The sequence below is a fragment of the Rhea pennata genome, chromosome 1 (genome assembly GCF_028389875.1).
Source record: "Rhea pennata isolate bPtePen1 chromosome 1, bPtePen1.pri, whole genome shotgun sequence".
Classification (NCBI taxonomy): Eukaryota; Metazoa; Chordata; class Aves; order Rheiformes; family Rheidae; genus Rhea; species Rhea pennata.
This window is the reverse complement of record NC_084663.1, coordinates 171,113,621-171,129,975: the sequence shown is the minus strand read 5'-3', so window position 1 is coordinate 171,129,975 and position 16,355 is coordinate 171,113,621. Positions and strand designations below refer to the sequence as shown.

Sequence of the window (16,355 nt, the reverse complement as noted above, 5' to 3'; positions counted from 1 at the left end):
TGAGCTTCCTCATATTTTGGGTGGGCAAAACTGGTAACTAATGGTTAAAAATATTTTTGCTGTGGTTTTGTAGCTTTTTGTCCTATATAGTACAATTTTTTTTGTTGTTGTTTAAAGATGCAATTATTCATGTTTGTTTGTATTTCAGCTATAATACTTCAGCCAGTTATTCAAATCCAAGGGACATTGGTGTATACTCAAGGACTTTTGAGGAAAATAGGTACTGGAGAGATATCTCAAATATTTTTCTCTATACAGCTTTTTATACAGTGATTCTGAAAATATATGCTTGAGATATACAGTGTTATTTTCAGGCACACTGCACCAGATACCATGAGTATGCCATGCACAATACACACATTGCCATTCTCAACCTTGACATAGCTAGATGACATCAACATGTCCCAGGATCAGATTCTGCAGCTAAATACAGTGAGTTAAAAAGAAGATTTGAGAGAAATAAGTTTAACAACAGAAAGAAGCTCAGAGAGGACAGTACATTTTAGGAGTACAGAGTTGATATTACTATGCCGTTTCTGTTTGCATTAAGAAACTTTAGGCACTTTAGTTGCATCTGCCAATATACTCCATACAGTAACATGTGTTTTGCGCATGTATCTAGCTTGGCCAGGGCAAAACTAAGGAAGTCAGTTAACTTAAATTTGCTTTCCTACTTAGGAAGCTTACTTTCATACTGCCTGCAATGTAAATGAAGCACTGGGTGTTCAACTGTGAGAAGCTACTTCTGTAATGAGCAAATCCAGGCGTGTTATATTGTTATTAAATAATAAATACACAGCTAGGTTTTATGAAACATATATAAGCATTTATCATTTAAACTTCTCACTAACTGTGCATTTTTAATACATTTCTGTTGTTGCATAGAAATCAGATATGACATATTCATTACAGAAAACAGATATATGAAATACTGTATCTGGGCCACATGTTATCAGTTGTAGGGAACTCTATTACACTCTTCCTGAAAAAAAAGGTACCTTCTGCAAACACACATGATCATAAAAAAAATAAATATCTTTATAGCTTAGCATTGCTAAATATCATTCAACAGGGATATGAAATGTGTAATGATTACCATATACCTTATGCATTTCTGGAGAAATAGAATAATTAAATCAACTCAGAACTGTTCAAAACTTGTATGGCAAGATGGCTTCCACAGCTGTCACATACTTGCTCATCCCTTGCATGTCAAACAAATCTGACAGTTAAGCGACTGGAACTGTTAAAAAAGGAAGATTTAAGTTCCCTAGTAGTTAAATTCAGCATAATCCTTCAACTCTGAGTGTAAGGAACAACACAGTTACTGCAGTAAACACAAACCACACACTGAATAGTCTGTACTCTAAAGACCTTACTCTGCTTCTAGGGACACACTGCAATTTTGTTTGGTTATTTGACAGCTATTTGAGGACTCATGAAAGAACAACAAAAGGAAAAAAACAAAGCCTGTTACCGTTTCCTGACATGTATCATTTAAACTAAGATATGAGCTCAGGCAAGTCCAGTACCATATTTTTAGACCTTCCTCAATGGGTTTATAGATTTCATTTTGAGACGCTAGAGAATCATACAGTAGCAGAACACAGTCTAAGACAGGACACATTATACTTCTACTTTATAAATTTTTATTTGATATATTTTTCTTGATAGTCATGAAAATAAAAGACAAAAAGCTCATCACTCAGTGTATTTATACAAATGTGTTACATTTGTTTAATTTGCATATTATTATTAATGTAGTGAAACCTTTTAAAATCAGAAGTGCTGTTTAATAATTGTTATATCCTGACTGCCTCACAGCAAATCATCACATGGTGGCTATGAAGAAAATATAACCGGAAATACTATCAAAACTGTTTACTCTACTTCTGATCAGTAAGTACACATTAATAATGCTGTACAGAATCAAAGGGCATAGACATTTTGCATAAGCTTTCATGTGTTTAGACAAAGAGAGCAGTGGAAGTCAGGCTAGTCAGGGAGCTTTTCATAAAAAGCTCCCTTTCAGTGGGATCTTACCATCAGACCATCCTTTACATAATTCTGCAGCTTAATCTTACATTTGGTTTGTCACAGATGTTTAAAATATCTATAGAAACAATGGCCAATGCCTTAAGTGATAGAGTTGGCTATGTCATTCTGTAGTTTTCTACCTTTGGTAACTGTTTAATCTAAAATTTCCTTCCTGTGTGAAAATACTCTCTGTGATGATCAAGTTTAAGTATAGATATGGATGGATAAGTTGGCATGATAATGCTGTTAAAAGCTTTATTTTTTCACACAAGTTAAGACATCCTTATGTTTAGTATATTTGCTCAAATCGGTAATATCTTACTTTCTTACAAAGAAAATTTTTAACTGTCCTCACCATTTTCAGTTCAGATAATATGGATATTCTCATTATTTGGAAATATACAGAATCATAAAAACATATATCTTTTCTAAAGTATGAAAAACAAACTCTCGAAATGGTTAAACTATGAATACAATGGTTTATCAGTGTGTGGAAAGAAGCAAGATCAATTGATTTTACACTGCAAAAACAACACCAGCAGTTGTGTCTAGAGAAAGCATAAATCAATATCACATGAAAGTGTAAAAAAGTGAGGAAGATAAAAAGAAAAGATTATTGTTATGAATACTAAGTGGATAGTTTTATACATTTCATACGTTCATTATAATTGCTGTGAAAGTAGTATTTCTGTCTGCAGTACAGAAAATAAAAAATGCAGTTACCTGTGCAACACAGAGGATAATTCTGTACCAGACTGATCACATGATGGCAGTTTAAATTCAACTACCCATTTGCTTTTGTGATTAAAATGTTCTCATCATTACATTCCACTTCATCCCCATTTTGTGTACATGCTCCCATACATGCGGCAATTTAATACAGTCTCATTACTGTTTGAAATCATTCCATTCACCATAGAAGATCTTTCTTTTTATGAGGTATTTTTGCTACTTGACAATTATATTCATCAATTTGCCTGTCACGAGCACATATATATTATGCCTGTCAACTAGAGTGGTGGGACTATACACGTGACATGTTTCCATTTGTGACCATTGTACTGTATACTAATCTTTCCCATGTAATACACTAAGGTAGCCAATTTTCTCCTTGAGATTTCAGTGGTAGCTTTTTTTTCTGACAGCTGATGTTATATTATATACACAGGAGTATAATTGGAAAAGATATATGTACATACTGCAGGAAGCCCTTGGGCATAGATGCCAAAATGATCTTAGATGCCTTGCAAATTTGCTGTCATTCAACCTGCTTCAAGGTAAGAAGATTAAACCTGCTACTAAGAAATCTAATTTAAATGTAAGACCTACATTATATTACACATATGATAATAGAATTAGGCCTTCTCCACCTGGGAAAAGAGGAAGGCTTGTACACTGGAGGGGAAGATTAATCTAGGTAATATCATATCTTTTGTCTTTCTCTCTCTCTCTCTCTCTCTCTCCTTCTCACTCCTCCTCTCTTTCTTTCCCTCTCTCCCCCCCTTTTTCTCTCTTTGTCTTTTTCTATCTCCTCCTCCAACCACAAGGAGGATAAAGGATGTGGTGACACTTATCCTGAATCTACTACATGTTTATAAGCCTTCAGTTATGTTCACTCCCAGTCTGATATATCTGGTATAACTACTTACACTTTCTTTATATTATAAAATTTTGTTCCGCTTATTTTATATAAAGTGTTTTGCTCTGTAGCAAGTGACACCTAAAATCATGGCTTATGAAGGAGCTATATTCAAAGTCATTAATAAGAAATATTTAAGGTAACAGAGATGAAATCATTTTGTGTTTTCTTGCTGATCCGCTTGTCTTGGTTCTTGTGTCTCATGCACAAAGTTCATTGATGTAGCAAACAATACTAAGCAAAACTGTATTAGCATAGCTCATTTTCAGCCCAGTCTTGCATAGCTTACACTTTTGCTTCTGACAGCAGTTCTTTTGCCTAGTTATTGCATGAACAGTAATCCCAAGCTTTACTGCAGCAAGGTTTTATTTAACATCTCTGAAGCTGTGTATGCTTTCTGTCTCGTATGGGTTCTGTGAGCACTAGACATGTAATTTCCATGACAATCACTATGTAATACTTCTTCAAATGCATTATTACAAGTCAAAACAAATTCTGGTTTGAGTCCTTTCTTCTTAAATGGATCAGCCCACATAAAGAAGAAAGGGCTTTACAACACAGTTAGGAGCACTAACTTATTCTTTTGGTATTAGCTGAACTATATTTCAAATATTGAAGTTTACTTTTTAAATGGTATTCTTTTGGCTGCTTATACCCAAACGGCAGCTTGTCTAGTCAGAAAAACTCGCCTTAAGTTTTATGTCACTACCTATTTATGAAAACATTTACAAAAAAATAGCAGCTAGTGTAGCTCTGTGGTTCATGCTTACAGTTATGTACTTAGCTAAGTACTACAGTACCTCATCATTAATATTCATTTAGCTCCTTATAAATCCCTTGTATCCATTAGAGAGTTGCGTATAGTTTGACCAGACTATAAGGTCTTTGTTTCCCTTGAAAGCTATATACCAAAAGCTCACTGAGGGAATCATCTGCATTGTAGACTGTTTGCTCTATATAAAAATACTAATTAAACTCGACGATCTAAGCTTTGAAAACATTCCGGTTATTTTGGTGACTTATCATAGAATCATAGAATCAGTAAGGTTGGAGGGGACCTCTGGAGATCATCTAGTCCAACGTCCCTCCTCCAGCAGGGTCACGTAGAGCATGTTAGACAGGGTTGCATCCAGGCGGGCCTTGAAGATCTCCAGAGAAGGAGACTCCACAACCCCTCTGGGCAACCTGTGCCAGTGCTCCGTCACTCTCACAGGGAAGAAATTCCCCCTCACGCTCAGGCTGAACTTCCTGTGCTTCAATTTCTGCCCATCGCCTCCTGTCCTGTCACATGGGACAACTGAAAAGAGAGTTTGTCCCCGTCCCCTTGACACCCTCCCTTCAGGTACTTATTGATAAGATCCCCCCCTCAGTCTTCTCTTCCCCAGGCTGAAGAGGCCAGCTCTCGCAGCCATTCCTCACAGGGCAGATGCTCCAGCCCTCGGATCATCCTCATAGCCCTATGCTGGACTCTCACCAGTAGCTCCATCTCTCTCTCTTGTCCAGGGGGGCCCAGAACTGGACACAGGACTCGAGATGAGGTCTCCCCAGGGCTGAGGAGAGGGGCAGGATCACCTCCCTCGACCTGCTGGCAACACTCTTCCCAATGCACCCCAGGAGACCATTGGCCTTCTTGGCCACAAGGGCACATTGCTGGCACATGGTCAACTTGTCATCCACCAGCTCTCACAGGTCTTTCTCTGAAGAGCTGCTCTCCAGCAGGTCAGCCCCCAGCTTGTACTGGTGCCTAGGGTTATTTTTCCCTAGGTGCAGGACCCTGCACTTGCCCTTGTTGAACCTCAGGAGGTTCCTCTCTGCCCAGCTCTCCAGCCTGTCCAGGTCTCTCCGAATGTCAGCACAGCCCTCTGGTGTATCAGCCACTCCTCCCAGCTTGGTATCATCAGCAAACTTGCTGAGGAGGCACTCTGTCCCCTCATCCAGGTCATTGATGAAGAAGTTGAACAGGATGGGACCCAGTACTGAGCCCTGGGGGACGCCACTAGCCACAGGCCTCCAACTAGACTCCATGCCACTGATGACGACCCTCTGAGCTCTGCCTTTCAGCCAGTGCTCAATCCACCTCACTGTGCACTCATCTAACCCACACTTCCTGAGCTTCTCTAGGAGGATGTTATGGGAGACAGCATCAAAAGCCTTGCTGAAGTCGAGGGAGACAACGTCCACTGCTCTTCCCTCCTCTACCCAGCCAGTCATGCCATCCTAGAAGGCTATCAGATTGGTTAAGCAGGATTTGCCCTTGGTGAATCCATACTGGCTGCTCCTCATCACCTTCTTTTCCTCCATATGCCTGGAGATGACATCCAGAATGAGCTGTTCCATCACCTGTCCAGGGATGGAGGTGAGGCTGACCGGCCTATAGTTGTCTGGCTCCTCCTTCTTGCCCTTGCCTTGAAGACTGGAGTGATACTGGCTTTCTTCCAGTCCTCAGGCACCTCTCCAGTTTTCCAGGACCTTTCAAAGATGATGGAGAGCGGCTTGGCAACAACATCTGCCAGCTCCCTTAGTACCCGTGGGCCCATGGATTTGTGGATGTCTAGCCTGCCCAGAAGGTCTCTAATCCTATTCTCCTCAACCAAAGGAAAGTCTTCCCTTCTCTGGACTTTCTCCCTCACATCCAGGCTGCAGGATTCCTGAGGGCTGCCCTTAGCAGTGAAGACTGAAGCAAAGAAGGCATTCAGTAATTCTGCCTTCTCTGTATCCCTTGTCACCAGGGCCCCCGCCCCATTCAGTAGCGGGCCCACACTTTCCCTAGTCCTCCTCTTGCTGCTGATGTATTTGAGGAAGCCCTTCCTGTTGTCCCTGACATCCCTTGCCAGACTCAATTCCAGCTGGGCCTTAGCCTTCCTCGGCGCATCTCTACATACTCTGACTGCATTCCTATAATTCTCTCAAGTAGCCTGTCCCCTCTTCCACATTCTGTGTATTTTCTTCTTCTGTCTGAATTTGGCCAAGAGCTCCTTGCTCAACCATGAAGGTCTCCTGCCCCTTTTGCTGCACTTCTTGCTCATAGGGATGCACCGCTCTTGAGCTTGGAGGAAGCGATGTTTGAATATTAGTCAGCTCTCCTGGACCCTCCTTCCTTCTAGGGCCTTATCCCATGAGACTCCACCAATTAGGTCTCTGAAGAGCCCAAAGTCCGCTCTCCTGAAGTCCAGGGCTGCAATCCCGCTTGTTCCCTTACGTCTTTCCTGCAGGATCCTGAACTCCACCATCTCGTGGTCACTGTAGCCAAGGCTGCCCCCAACCTTCACATGTCTAACCAGTCCCTCTCTGTTGGTAAGGACAAGGTCCAGCAGGACACCCTTCCTCGTAGGCTCCTCCACCATTTGTGACAAGAGAACGTGAATGAAGTGAGAGAGAAGAAAGAGCAGACTGTTTTGAATAGTTTAGGTACCTTAATACTAATAGCTTATTTAGAAAAGTTATAGAAAAAAATAATATAGGTCTTCTGTAAAGCTGCAAAGAAAAAAGGAAAATGTTCTCTAGTGCTCTGTTACACTCATCAATACTGAGTGCTACATTTCAATGTCATACTAGTTCTAGTAAGTATGTGTAATATAAGGCAACTGTGTGTTATCTGGGTCTGTTGAATCCTGGGTCTTATAGAACAAAATGTCTTTAAACCCATAGTGCTGACTGACATCATGCAAATTCTTTATTCATTTAGCTGCAAAGGGATATTTCGGGTAGAACTGTTAATCTGTATTTTAACAAAGATTTTCAATCCAAAATTTTCTGACTAGACAGCCACCATGTGAAAATTATGGAAAGGCCTTTCTGGGCTAGCTGACAATTTGATTATGAATGGTACTGTAAAAGCAATGTTAGTTTTCACATATCAATGGATAAAATACTTAGACATCAGAATCTGCAATTCTCTTATTAGGCTAGAAAAAAAAAGATGATCTGGAGGTCAAGATTCTAGTCTATAGATTGAATGACTTATTTAAGTTTTCACCTTGATCCACTGTAGAATTTCCTTGTGATCTCTGTGTATTTTTTTGTCTGAAACATGGGAGATACTCCTTTATCTCAAAAGTTTGCTTTTTCACAAATTTATTAAATTAGTACCTGGATTCAACAATTATGGGGGAAATATTTAATGGATAAGATAAAGTACCATAAACATTTTGAAATTAGCAGTTTTAGATTCCTGGAGATGGGAACATTTACTCTTAGTTGGATGTTTAAGTCTGAATGTGCTTCCTTTCCTCAATGAAAACTAAAAACGATCTCCAAAGAGTGGTTCACCTTAGAATACATTTCTAAATTAAGAGAGAGAAATTACCCTCTATAAGCGTCAGGGCAGGAGGGGTTGCTGACTCTAAAGAAGATAACCTAGGGAACAAGTTCAGACTTAGATATCTTACTTTCAGGCGTCTAAAGATTAGGTTTTTAGGTTTAGTGTTGATGAAAAACACTCTTTCATCAGATTTCGTGATACTGCAGTACTCATTATCCCATTCTGATCTGAGAATGTTAGCATCCTAGAAGACAGCATGCTAGGAACAAATATTAGAGAATGGTTTTAATTTTTATTGTTACTTTTATTTGTGTGTTGAAGTGCGAAGTATGCAAAAGACCACTAGAAGATCTGAAAGCAGGAGACAGCATTTGGATTTACAGACAAACTGTGCACTGTGAGCCTTGCTATTCCAAAGCTAGAGGTAAGATGGAAGATGTTTTATATTGAACAAAGTAAGAAAAAATAAAACTGTAGAACTTCATTCCAGTAACTTGAATATATTGCAACACAGCTATTGCTTTTGCTTATATCTGCATACTTAAACTTTTCCAAAATATAATACTAAATAAGACTGAGTTGCTTTGGATGATATCCAGCTCCAGGCTCTAGATATGTGATTTTTTCTGTATCTGTGAGTGAGAGCTCTAAGCTCTCACTGAAGACACCTACCTGTGCAGTCATTATGTATAGTGATGCAACTGATTCTTGCCCTGAAAGTCACAGGAATATACTCCACGGCCATCTGAGAATCAGGTTGCTATGTTTAAATAATTAAGCCAGGGTTCTGAAGTCATTTCGCCTTATGTAGTCATTCTGACCAATGAAAAGAATTTACACAATCTAAATGAATCAAAATGAAAATATTTTGTAGTGAGTAGCATTCTTACTATTTTATGCTCCTTGTGTGGAGCATAGTGATTGAACAGACATGTAAGGTCTGTTAATTAAAAAATTAAGCTTTTTTTCATTATTTTTTCTAGGAGTTGCAGGATTTTAAGTCTTTCTTAAATATTCATGGCAATTATTAATTCATAAAAATTAGGACCTCTAAATTGAATAGAGAAAATGGAAACTTAGATAAAGCATTCTGATAAATTAGTGTTCAATGATATACTATTTGAGATAGCATTATGTTAAATAAAATTATGTTAGTCAAATTGTTTTGTTAGAATATATAATGTATTAAGCGATTGCAACATTTAATGGGAATAGTGAATTTGCCAATTAATTAGGTTAAAAAAAACCATAAGGCATAGTGACAGTTATAAATCTGAATATTGATTCAGATCATATTGATTCAGATGATATAGAATACTGATTTATTTGGTATTTCTGACCAATCTTTCTTCTCTTGCAGAAAAATGGATCTACTAATTTGGACCTACACAAAGCAAGATAAAGAAGTTCAACTGGTGTTAAGTGTATTGGTCTGTTAATTCAAGCTGCTATGGAAAATTATTATTATTACTAGAACTAAAATACTCTAAATGTAATCTTACTGTGTGGTTCCCAAAGGAATGAATTCCAGTAGAATTTAAATGTCTTTTTATATTGATGTTCCAGAAAGCAAAACAAAATATTGTTCAGTATCTTCATCAGATATGTGAAACTGCTAAGTTGTTTGTAAAACTAATAATAATTTATTGAAATGTTTTGAACAGCAGGAATTACCTATACAAATACCTAACACAAGTTTTGCATTGGCTATATTTTTTTTACTGAAACCATGTTTCCTCAGATATAAAGAACTATTATCTTTATATAGCATAGATAGGATTAATCTCCTCTAAGATTAGCCATCTAAAAGTCAATTATATAGTTTAAACTACTGGTTTCCTATAGAGTGAAGTGAATTCCCTCTGTATATTGAGGAGAGATTTCAGTCTCTAGTGGGAGATTGTTTCCAAGTAACGAAACAAGTCATTTGAGGAAAAAATCTATCTCTATTGACTACAGAGGGATTTAGATAAAAATTGTTAGAAAGCTTAAGTTACTAGTATCTCACTCCACGTTTTTAGTCCTCAATTATTGTAGTATCATTTTTTTAAAAATGTACACTTAATAGCTGCCATGAAATCATGAAATATATACTTTGCATGACAGCATGTATTAATCTTTTCTATTTTATTAAGCTCAATCTGTAAGTGCCTTGGATTCATCTCAGCTAAATTTAAACATCTGCAATGTAGAGATCTACATTTAAGCTACTTGTCCTATTCCATTTTTATAGTCATTACAGAGAAGTAGATGTTTTTAGGAAGCAATTCATCTGATCAAATTGCAAACATCTATTTTACAATGTGGTAAACCATGCTCTGAAAGTCTGTCTTCCTTTCCACTGTCTGCCAATGATCTTGGAGTGAATAACTGATTCCTAGACATCTACATTAGGCAGGTGAACTCCTTCCCTGGAAACTACAATGAAAGCATTTTTTTTTTTCTTTTGGACAAAGTATATATGTTAAGATAAGAAATGCAAAGAAGAGCTCATATTTTGTGATAGTATAAATTTCCTCTACAGTCAATAGTTGTTTGTCATATTTGCCTAAAATAATCAATAGTTCAGGGTTTACTGGACCAATGGAAGTGTTTACTGTTATCTTCTGCTTTGGGATATTTTAGATAATGATATTCAGAATTGATTTTTCTCCCTTTTATCTCAGCTGAAAAGAACTTCTTAGATATCTATTTTTGACAGAATCTATTTTTCCTCCAAAGGCTGAAAAAAGTGAAGTACATATTAGTCAAATGATTCTCTCTCCCAAAAAAATAACCCTAGAGTTATGCAGATTTAGTTCAAAAGGAAAACAGACATGTAAATAGATCTATTTCTTCTCTTGTTACTTAGGAGATAATTCAATTAATTATCTATAACAAACATAAATATAAAAAGAATGAAGGGGCTACATATTCTAGAAAGTGGTGGCCTCAGGGGGTTTAAAGTTTCCTTTACAGTCCAATGATCTAGCTGATTGTGACTTCCTGGCACTAAAACCAGAATACTCCAAGACTGCTGGAATCTGAGCAGATTTCAACCTTTTAAAAGGTTCAGATTAATGTTAGACTACTGAAGGGCTGTCCCAGCCAAAGTTTCTCTCTTCTTCTGCCCCTGCAGTAGTGGAGACAGGTGGTATGGATGTCTGTAATTTCAGCAATTGAAAGGATGTAATCTAGGTTGCCCATCTTAAATTATGTTCAGTATTGCACACAAAGAACTTGTGGAAGAGTAGATAATTTGATTTGTTATTATTTATGAAAAATCTTAAGAAATTAAGGCAGTAGCTTTAATAAAACATGTTATTATAAACATTATAAATATTTTTCCTGGTGTGTGTCTATTGCTGATGATGTATTTTCATTAAATTGTACCAAATGTTATGCTGTATTTCGGTAGGCAACAATGAAATTTGTACAAGAGAATTAGTGGAGAAGTTTTAATGGTGGTTTGCAAATCTGGTCCTATTTAGAGACCAATCGTATTTGCTCATGGTTGGCTACAATGTAATACATTAGGTATTGGTTTGAGCCACACCACTAGAATACAGGATTTTCTAGCTTTTGACGGGATATGATACTGTAGTTCACTACTCTAGAAACCAGGAACAAACTCCAAATATCTCCTACTTAAATGCTCACTGACAGAGAAGCAGCAATACAGAAACAATAAATAGTAATTCTCTGCTCATTAATTCATCCTTGCTGAACAGACTTGATAATTTTGCTATGTGTTTTTCCATTTAAAAAAATTTTTATTATATATTGTAAGTTTGCTGAAAAGAAACACTGGTTTTGTGATGCTTGATATTTACCATATAAAAGCCTGGATGTCAGTACTCATTAAAAAAAATCATATTAACATCTCAATACCAGTGTATCAAAACTCGATTGTTTTTTGTCCTTTTTGCATATCATTAGCATGTGGTGTTTTATTTCTATTAGACTAGTGCTTCCATGAAACAATCGGAAGGAACAGTTTGCTGGCAGCTGTTTTAATGAATATGTTATCCTCAATAATGCATTAAATTAGACTGAAAAGCTGTATTGAGAGATAATATACTAAATTATGTGGGTTTTGTGATTCATCAGACCCATTTTCTCAATATGCAATGGATACTTCTTTATTTTACAAAGCAAAGGCATAGCTTTAAGGGAGGGGGGAGAATCAAGCAATAAGAGGAAAGGGGTGAAATAAAACATACAATGCATATTGGTGCATTTAAAAGATATAGATAGCTTCAAAAGTACTGATACTTGCAATAAGATGGTCACAAAAACTGTTGCTGAATGAATATATTCTGTTGTATCCTATGTAGGTTCTTACAGCATGCTCAGTCCGAGCATCGTTCAGCAGCGCTTGAAGTAAGGTGATGAACGTCTGCAACACTGTTTGTTCTTTCATCCTTTTCTTCTTGTAGCAAATGTCTCTTGAGTTTGACAGGACACACTGTCTTACTTTCTGAAACCTCATTACCCAGGCTTATAAAAGCCTGGTCAACGTCAAAGGGTCCTAGCTGTTATTCAATAGGTCAGCTCTACTTGCTCCCTGCTATGTAGATGTATGTTGTGTTGGGACAGTTTTGAGCATTCACTTTATTTATTCAGAATGTATGTAGGTCAGACCTCTGCTCCCCATGTTGCTCTCCTTGATATTATTAACATAATCATATTACTTAGGGGCAAAAAATATCTACTTTCCTGTTTGTTTTTGCTTTGCAATCATACTTGCTTGCTCACTGCAACTGCTCTGTTACATCAGGAGGTGGTTTTACCTTCCAGTCAGGTCAGTATCAAAGTAAAAGGAAGAAATGTAGCCTTCCTTTCTCCCCTCTGCTGCACCAAAACACCTCTTTTTTTTCACAGCAGCATAACAGAGACATGCTTTATTCCATAAAGTCTGAAATTGGTAACCAAAATAGCTCTGTTCAGTTGCTTAACTGATGCATAATTCTTGAAGTCTTAACCTCATAAGATACTTCCTTCTTTGACTTCAAAGTTTCTAGAAGCCTGCTGTCCTATTTTGCTATCGGCTTGGTCTGAACAACTCAGTTCTTATCTCCTACATAAGTAAAAATGGGACTTAGAAACATTCCATATGTTTTAGGGAGAAGAATCCGTAGGTATTCTCAAAGCATGCTTGGCACATACTGCTAAGATCAGACCCTCACAAAAATATAGTGATGACTGCTGTTTTTTAAAATCATGGAGATGGTGTTGCTCCTCTCTTTGAATAGATCACTGTCTCAGAAACCGGAAGGGTCGAGTTCAGTTTCCCCTCTCGAGGTACATATGTTTCTATGTTTCAGTGAAGTGGTGTAACACAATGGCACAGACTCTGGTGTATGGAATGAAGTAGATGTTCCCATTAGTGCTGTTGCTGTGTTCTCTGGCCTGTAGAGCCTGGATCCTTATGATCTGTGAACAACAAAACAGCTTTACTACCAGTGCAGTTGCTACCTATGTGCCTAGATCTACCTCTCAGGAAAGGTAGTTGAATAGAAAATACAGAAACAATCTCAGAAGCAAAGACCTGGAATTCCTCCATCTCATTAGAGTGGTCTAATTCATTAAAAGCAATAGTAATGATTATTTATCTCTGTTAATTCTGTGCTCTTTTCTAGCAACATTAGAGGTGTTGCCTGCACTCAGGTTTGGTTGGAGCAGGATGGTGAGGGTACTCCTTGAAAATGGAAGTTTGGGTTTCCTTTGAGTGTCCTAGAAATGTCTCCATTCACTTTTGTAAAAGAACATGGTAATCTCTTTCAAGCCTTAGTATCTTACTTGCCTTCCTAGTCTGTGAGCTCTTGGACAAGGACTGACTCTGCATTTGTGCAGTGCCCAGAATAGCAGTGGCCTCTCTGGCACAAGAAAAGCTCAGATATTTACCTCCCTTTCCAAGGAAGCTACTCACAAATTTGCAATTTTTCATGGAGTTTTGATAAATGTGTCAGTTACAAATTGACAACCACGCTCTCATAGCCTGTGCCAACACTTAAAACTAGTTGGCTGGTTTTGTCCTCTTAGAGTCAGTATCTGAGTATAATTTTGCCAAAAGCCCTCATCTGTATCTTGGCATTGCTGTGCAGTCATCAGACATCTGTTTAGGGAGGGAGCTCAGACAGCTAGTGTGGTCAAAACAATGGGCAGCCAACATTTAACTACCTCCTCAGAAAGAAAAAAGAAAACAGAGTTGTTTCTTGGAAAAAAAATGGCATTCAAGACAGTATGGTTCCTAGTAGGAAACAAAAGAATCCAGGATTAGTGCTCACTATCAGAATATCCAAAAGAAGCAGAAAAAGGAGAAAAGATTAAGAGAAAGATTAGAGTATTATACAAAGAAACCAATTAAGGACAAGTAGAATCACTGATTTTAAAATGAGATAGCAATTTAAAAAGCAGCAGTACTGTGGTGTTGCCATAAATACAGTGCCACTGAAATCAATAAAACTTGACTGCAAGAGGAATACTTCAGAAAACTTTGTTTTATCTTCATATCTTCTGATTCCTCCAGAGAGCTTCCATCTATTGAACTTAGTATGTTATCCCTGTATGTAGTTCAAATCTTGAAATTAAGAATGGGAAACTAGCTAACCATACTTCTTGCATTACAGTCTCAAAAAGCTAAGCATTTAAAATACTAAAATTTGGGAAATCCACAAAATTATACATTTGTTACTGCATTTAAATGCTGCTTTTATCAGCTTACCAATGAAACAGCTTTTTTTCATAAAATATTAATTCTCTCATGACAAAATTTTCCATGGGAACAAGCACACCAGTTTTGACATGAATGACATTTGTGGAAAGTGGGAGGAGGGAAATGAAAGGAGTGATATTTTTCTGCCTATTCAGCTGTAGTGTGAGACATCACAGACAGTCAAAGGAGAGCACATGCTTTGAGGATGGCATTTTCTATTTTTTTACCTCAGAGATCATCAGGACTGTTTAAAAAAATTAGATACTTTCTCATTCAGAACAGGAATTCCTCAGTAGGAACGTAAGATGAAACAAAACAGTGGAGATAGGAGAGACTACTTCTCACAAAGAAATTGGAACACAAGGGTAAGACCTACCAAAGAAGAATACGTTCTTCCATGCCTTTGCAGTGCAGGTATTTCTTTTATTTCCAAATTGTCTTGGAAAGACTGATTGCAGAGCAGCTCTCCTCCAGCCTTGGAGGTCTGTCTGATGTTCACTGCACACCTGCAAAATGGATGGAAATGATCAGAGCCAAAAAGTGATCCATCACTAAACAGATCCAGGAAGTTCTAGCACCATGGTAAATGTTATGTTGCTCTAATGATTTGTCTTAAGTACTCTGCAAATTAAGGAGCATATGGAAGAAAGGCTCTGGATAACAAATACAGATTTAGGTACAGATTTATGCCAATCAGATTTTCCTTTTCTAAAAGCATATCTCCTATTAGACTGAGGGGGCTTTGTGATATTTAATTTTTTTTTACATGTATCATATCACCAATGCTAAGCATATTGCTGTTTGTTTTTTTAATATGGTAATTTCAAAACCAACCACTACAGCATCAGGAAGCATTCAGTTTGTTGGCCTAAACTTACTAAAAAATTCCAAATTATAAAAATCACTTACTGTTATCCATATGATAGAATTACTAACATAGATGATGGAGTTTTTTCCACTTTATTGCAAAGCTGCTGAATTTCTTAAATCAGCTTCTCCAACTGAATGTAGGTAGAATTAAAGAAGACAAAAGATGGAAAAAAGAGGAAAAAAAGCAATGACCAGAATTAGTTGAACTGGCCAGTAAATTTACATCTTCATGAATATTTTTTGTGTGTCAACAGTTACCCTAAAGACAAATCAAACTGAAATCAGAATTCTTGACAAAATATGTTACAGATTTTTAGCCTCCTGGAGGTAAGCTGTTTTGGTACATCTGTCATTATAGTCTTCAGTATTTTATACTCAAGCAGCCTATCTGCTGTTTCAGAATCTTCTACTATAACATCATCTGATCATTCATCAATAACATTGAACCCCACATCTCCTTCTCAGCCTTCTACCCTCAAAGGCACATACTGAGATAGTGTGAATTCTTATTCATTGGTGATAGGGTTCTGTGAACCAAATTATATTCTCCAATAGACATGTATACCAAAGACAAAGCAAATGTTCAAGTGTCTTTAAAAGCATAAATAGTCGTTATAATTGGTTAAAACTCATGAAAACAAAACAACCTATCCTGATTTATATGACTCAGGTTCATACTTTCTGTCCAGAATTTAGCAAAGGGAAAGGACAAAGAAGGTAAGGAATCAACACATTTGCAAGCCAGACATGGAACTGATGAGTCAAAATAAAGTAACACTCCATTAAGCTAGAACTGTCATGGATAGTTCCATCTAGATGGATCTACAAAGTAGCAGACTCTGCTTAAGATA

At 37.2% G+C, this 16,355-nt stretch overlaps 1 protein-coding gene across 3 annotated transcripts in view; it reads left to right on the top strand.

Annotated features, from left to right (window-relative positions):
• Positions 1–11,808, top strand: part of SCEL (sciellin) — an 82,560-nt gene extending 70,752 nt beyond the window's left edge. For all 3 annotated transcript variants that reach the window (XM_062566859.1, XM_062566860.1, XM_062566858.1), the window contains 5 exons: positions 149–220; positions 1,825–1,899; positions 3,206–3,314; positions 8,259–8,361; positions 9,298–11,808. In XM_062566859.1, coding sequence (XP_062422843.1) covers positions 149–220; positions 1,825–1,899; positions 3,206–3,314; positions 8,259–8,361; positions 9,298–9,314 — 376 coding nt within the window. In that variant the 3' untranslated portion in view covers positions 9,315–11,808. The remainder of the gene's footprint in view (positions 1–148; positions 221–1,824; positions 1,900–3,205; positions 3,315–8,258; positions 8,362–9,297) is intronic.
• The last annotated feature ends 4,547 nt before the right edge of the window (positions 11,809–16,355 follow it).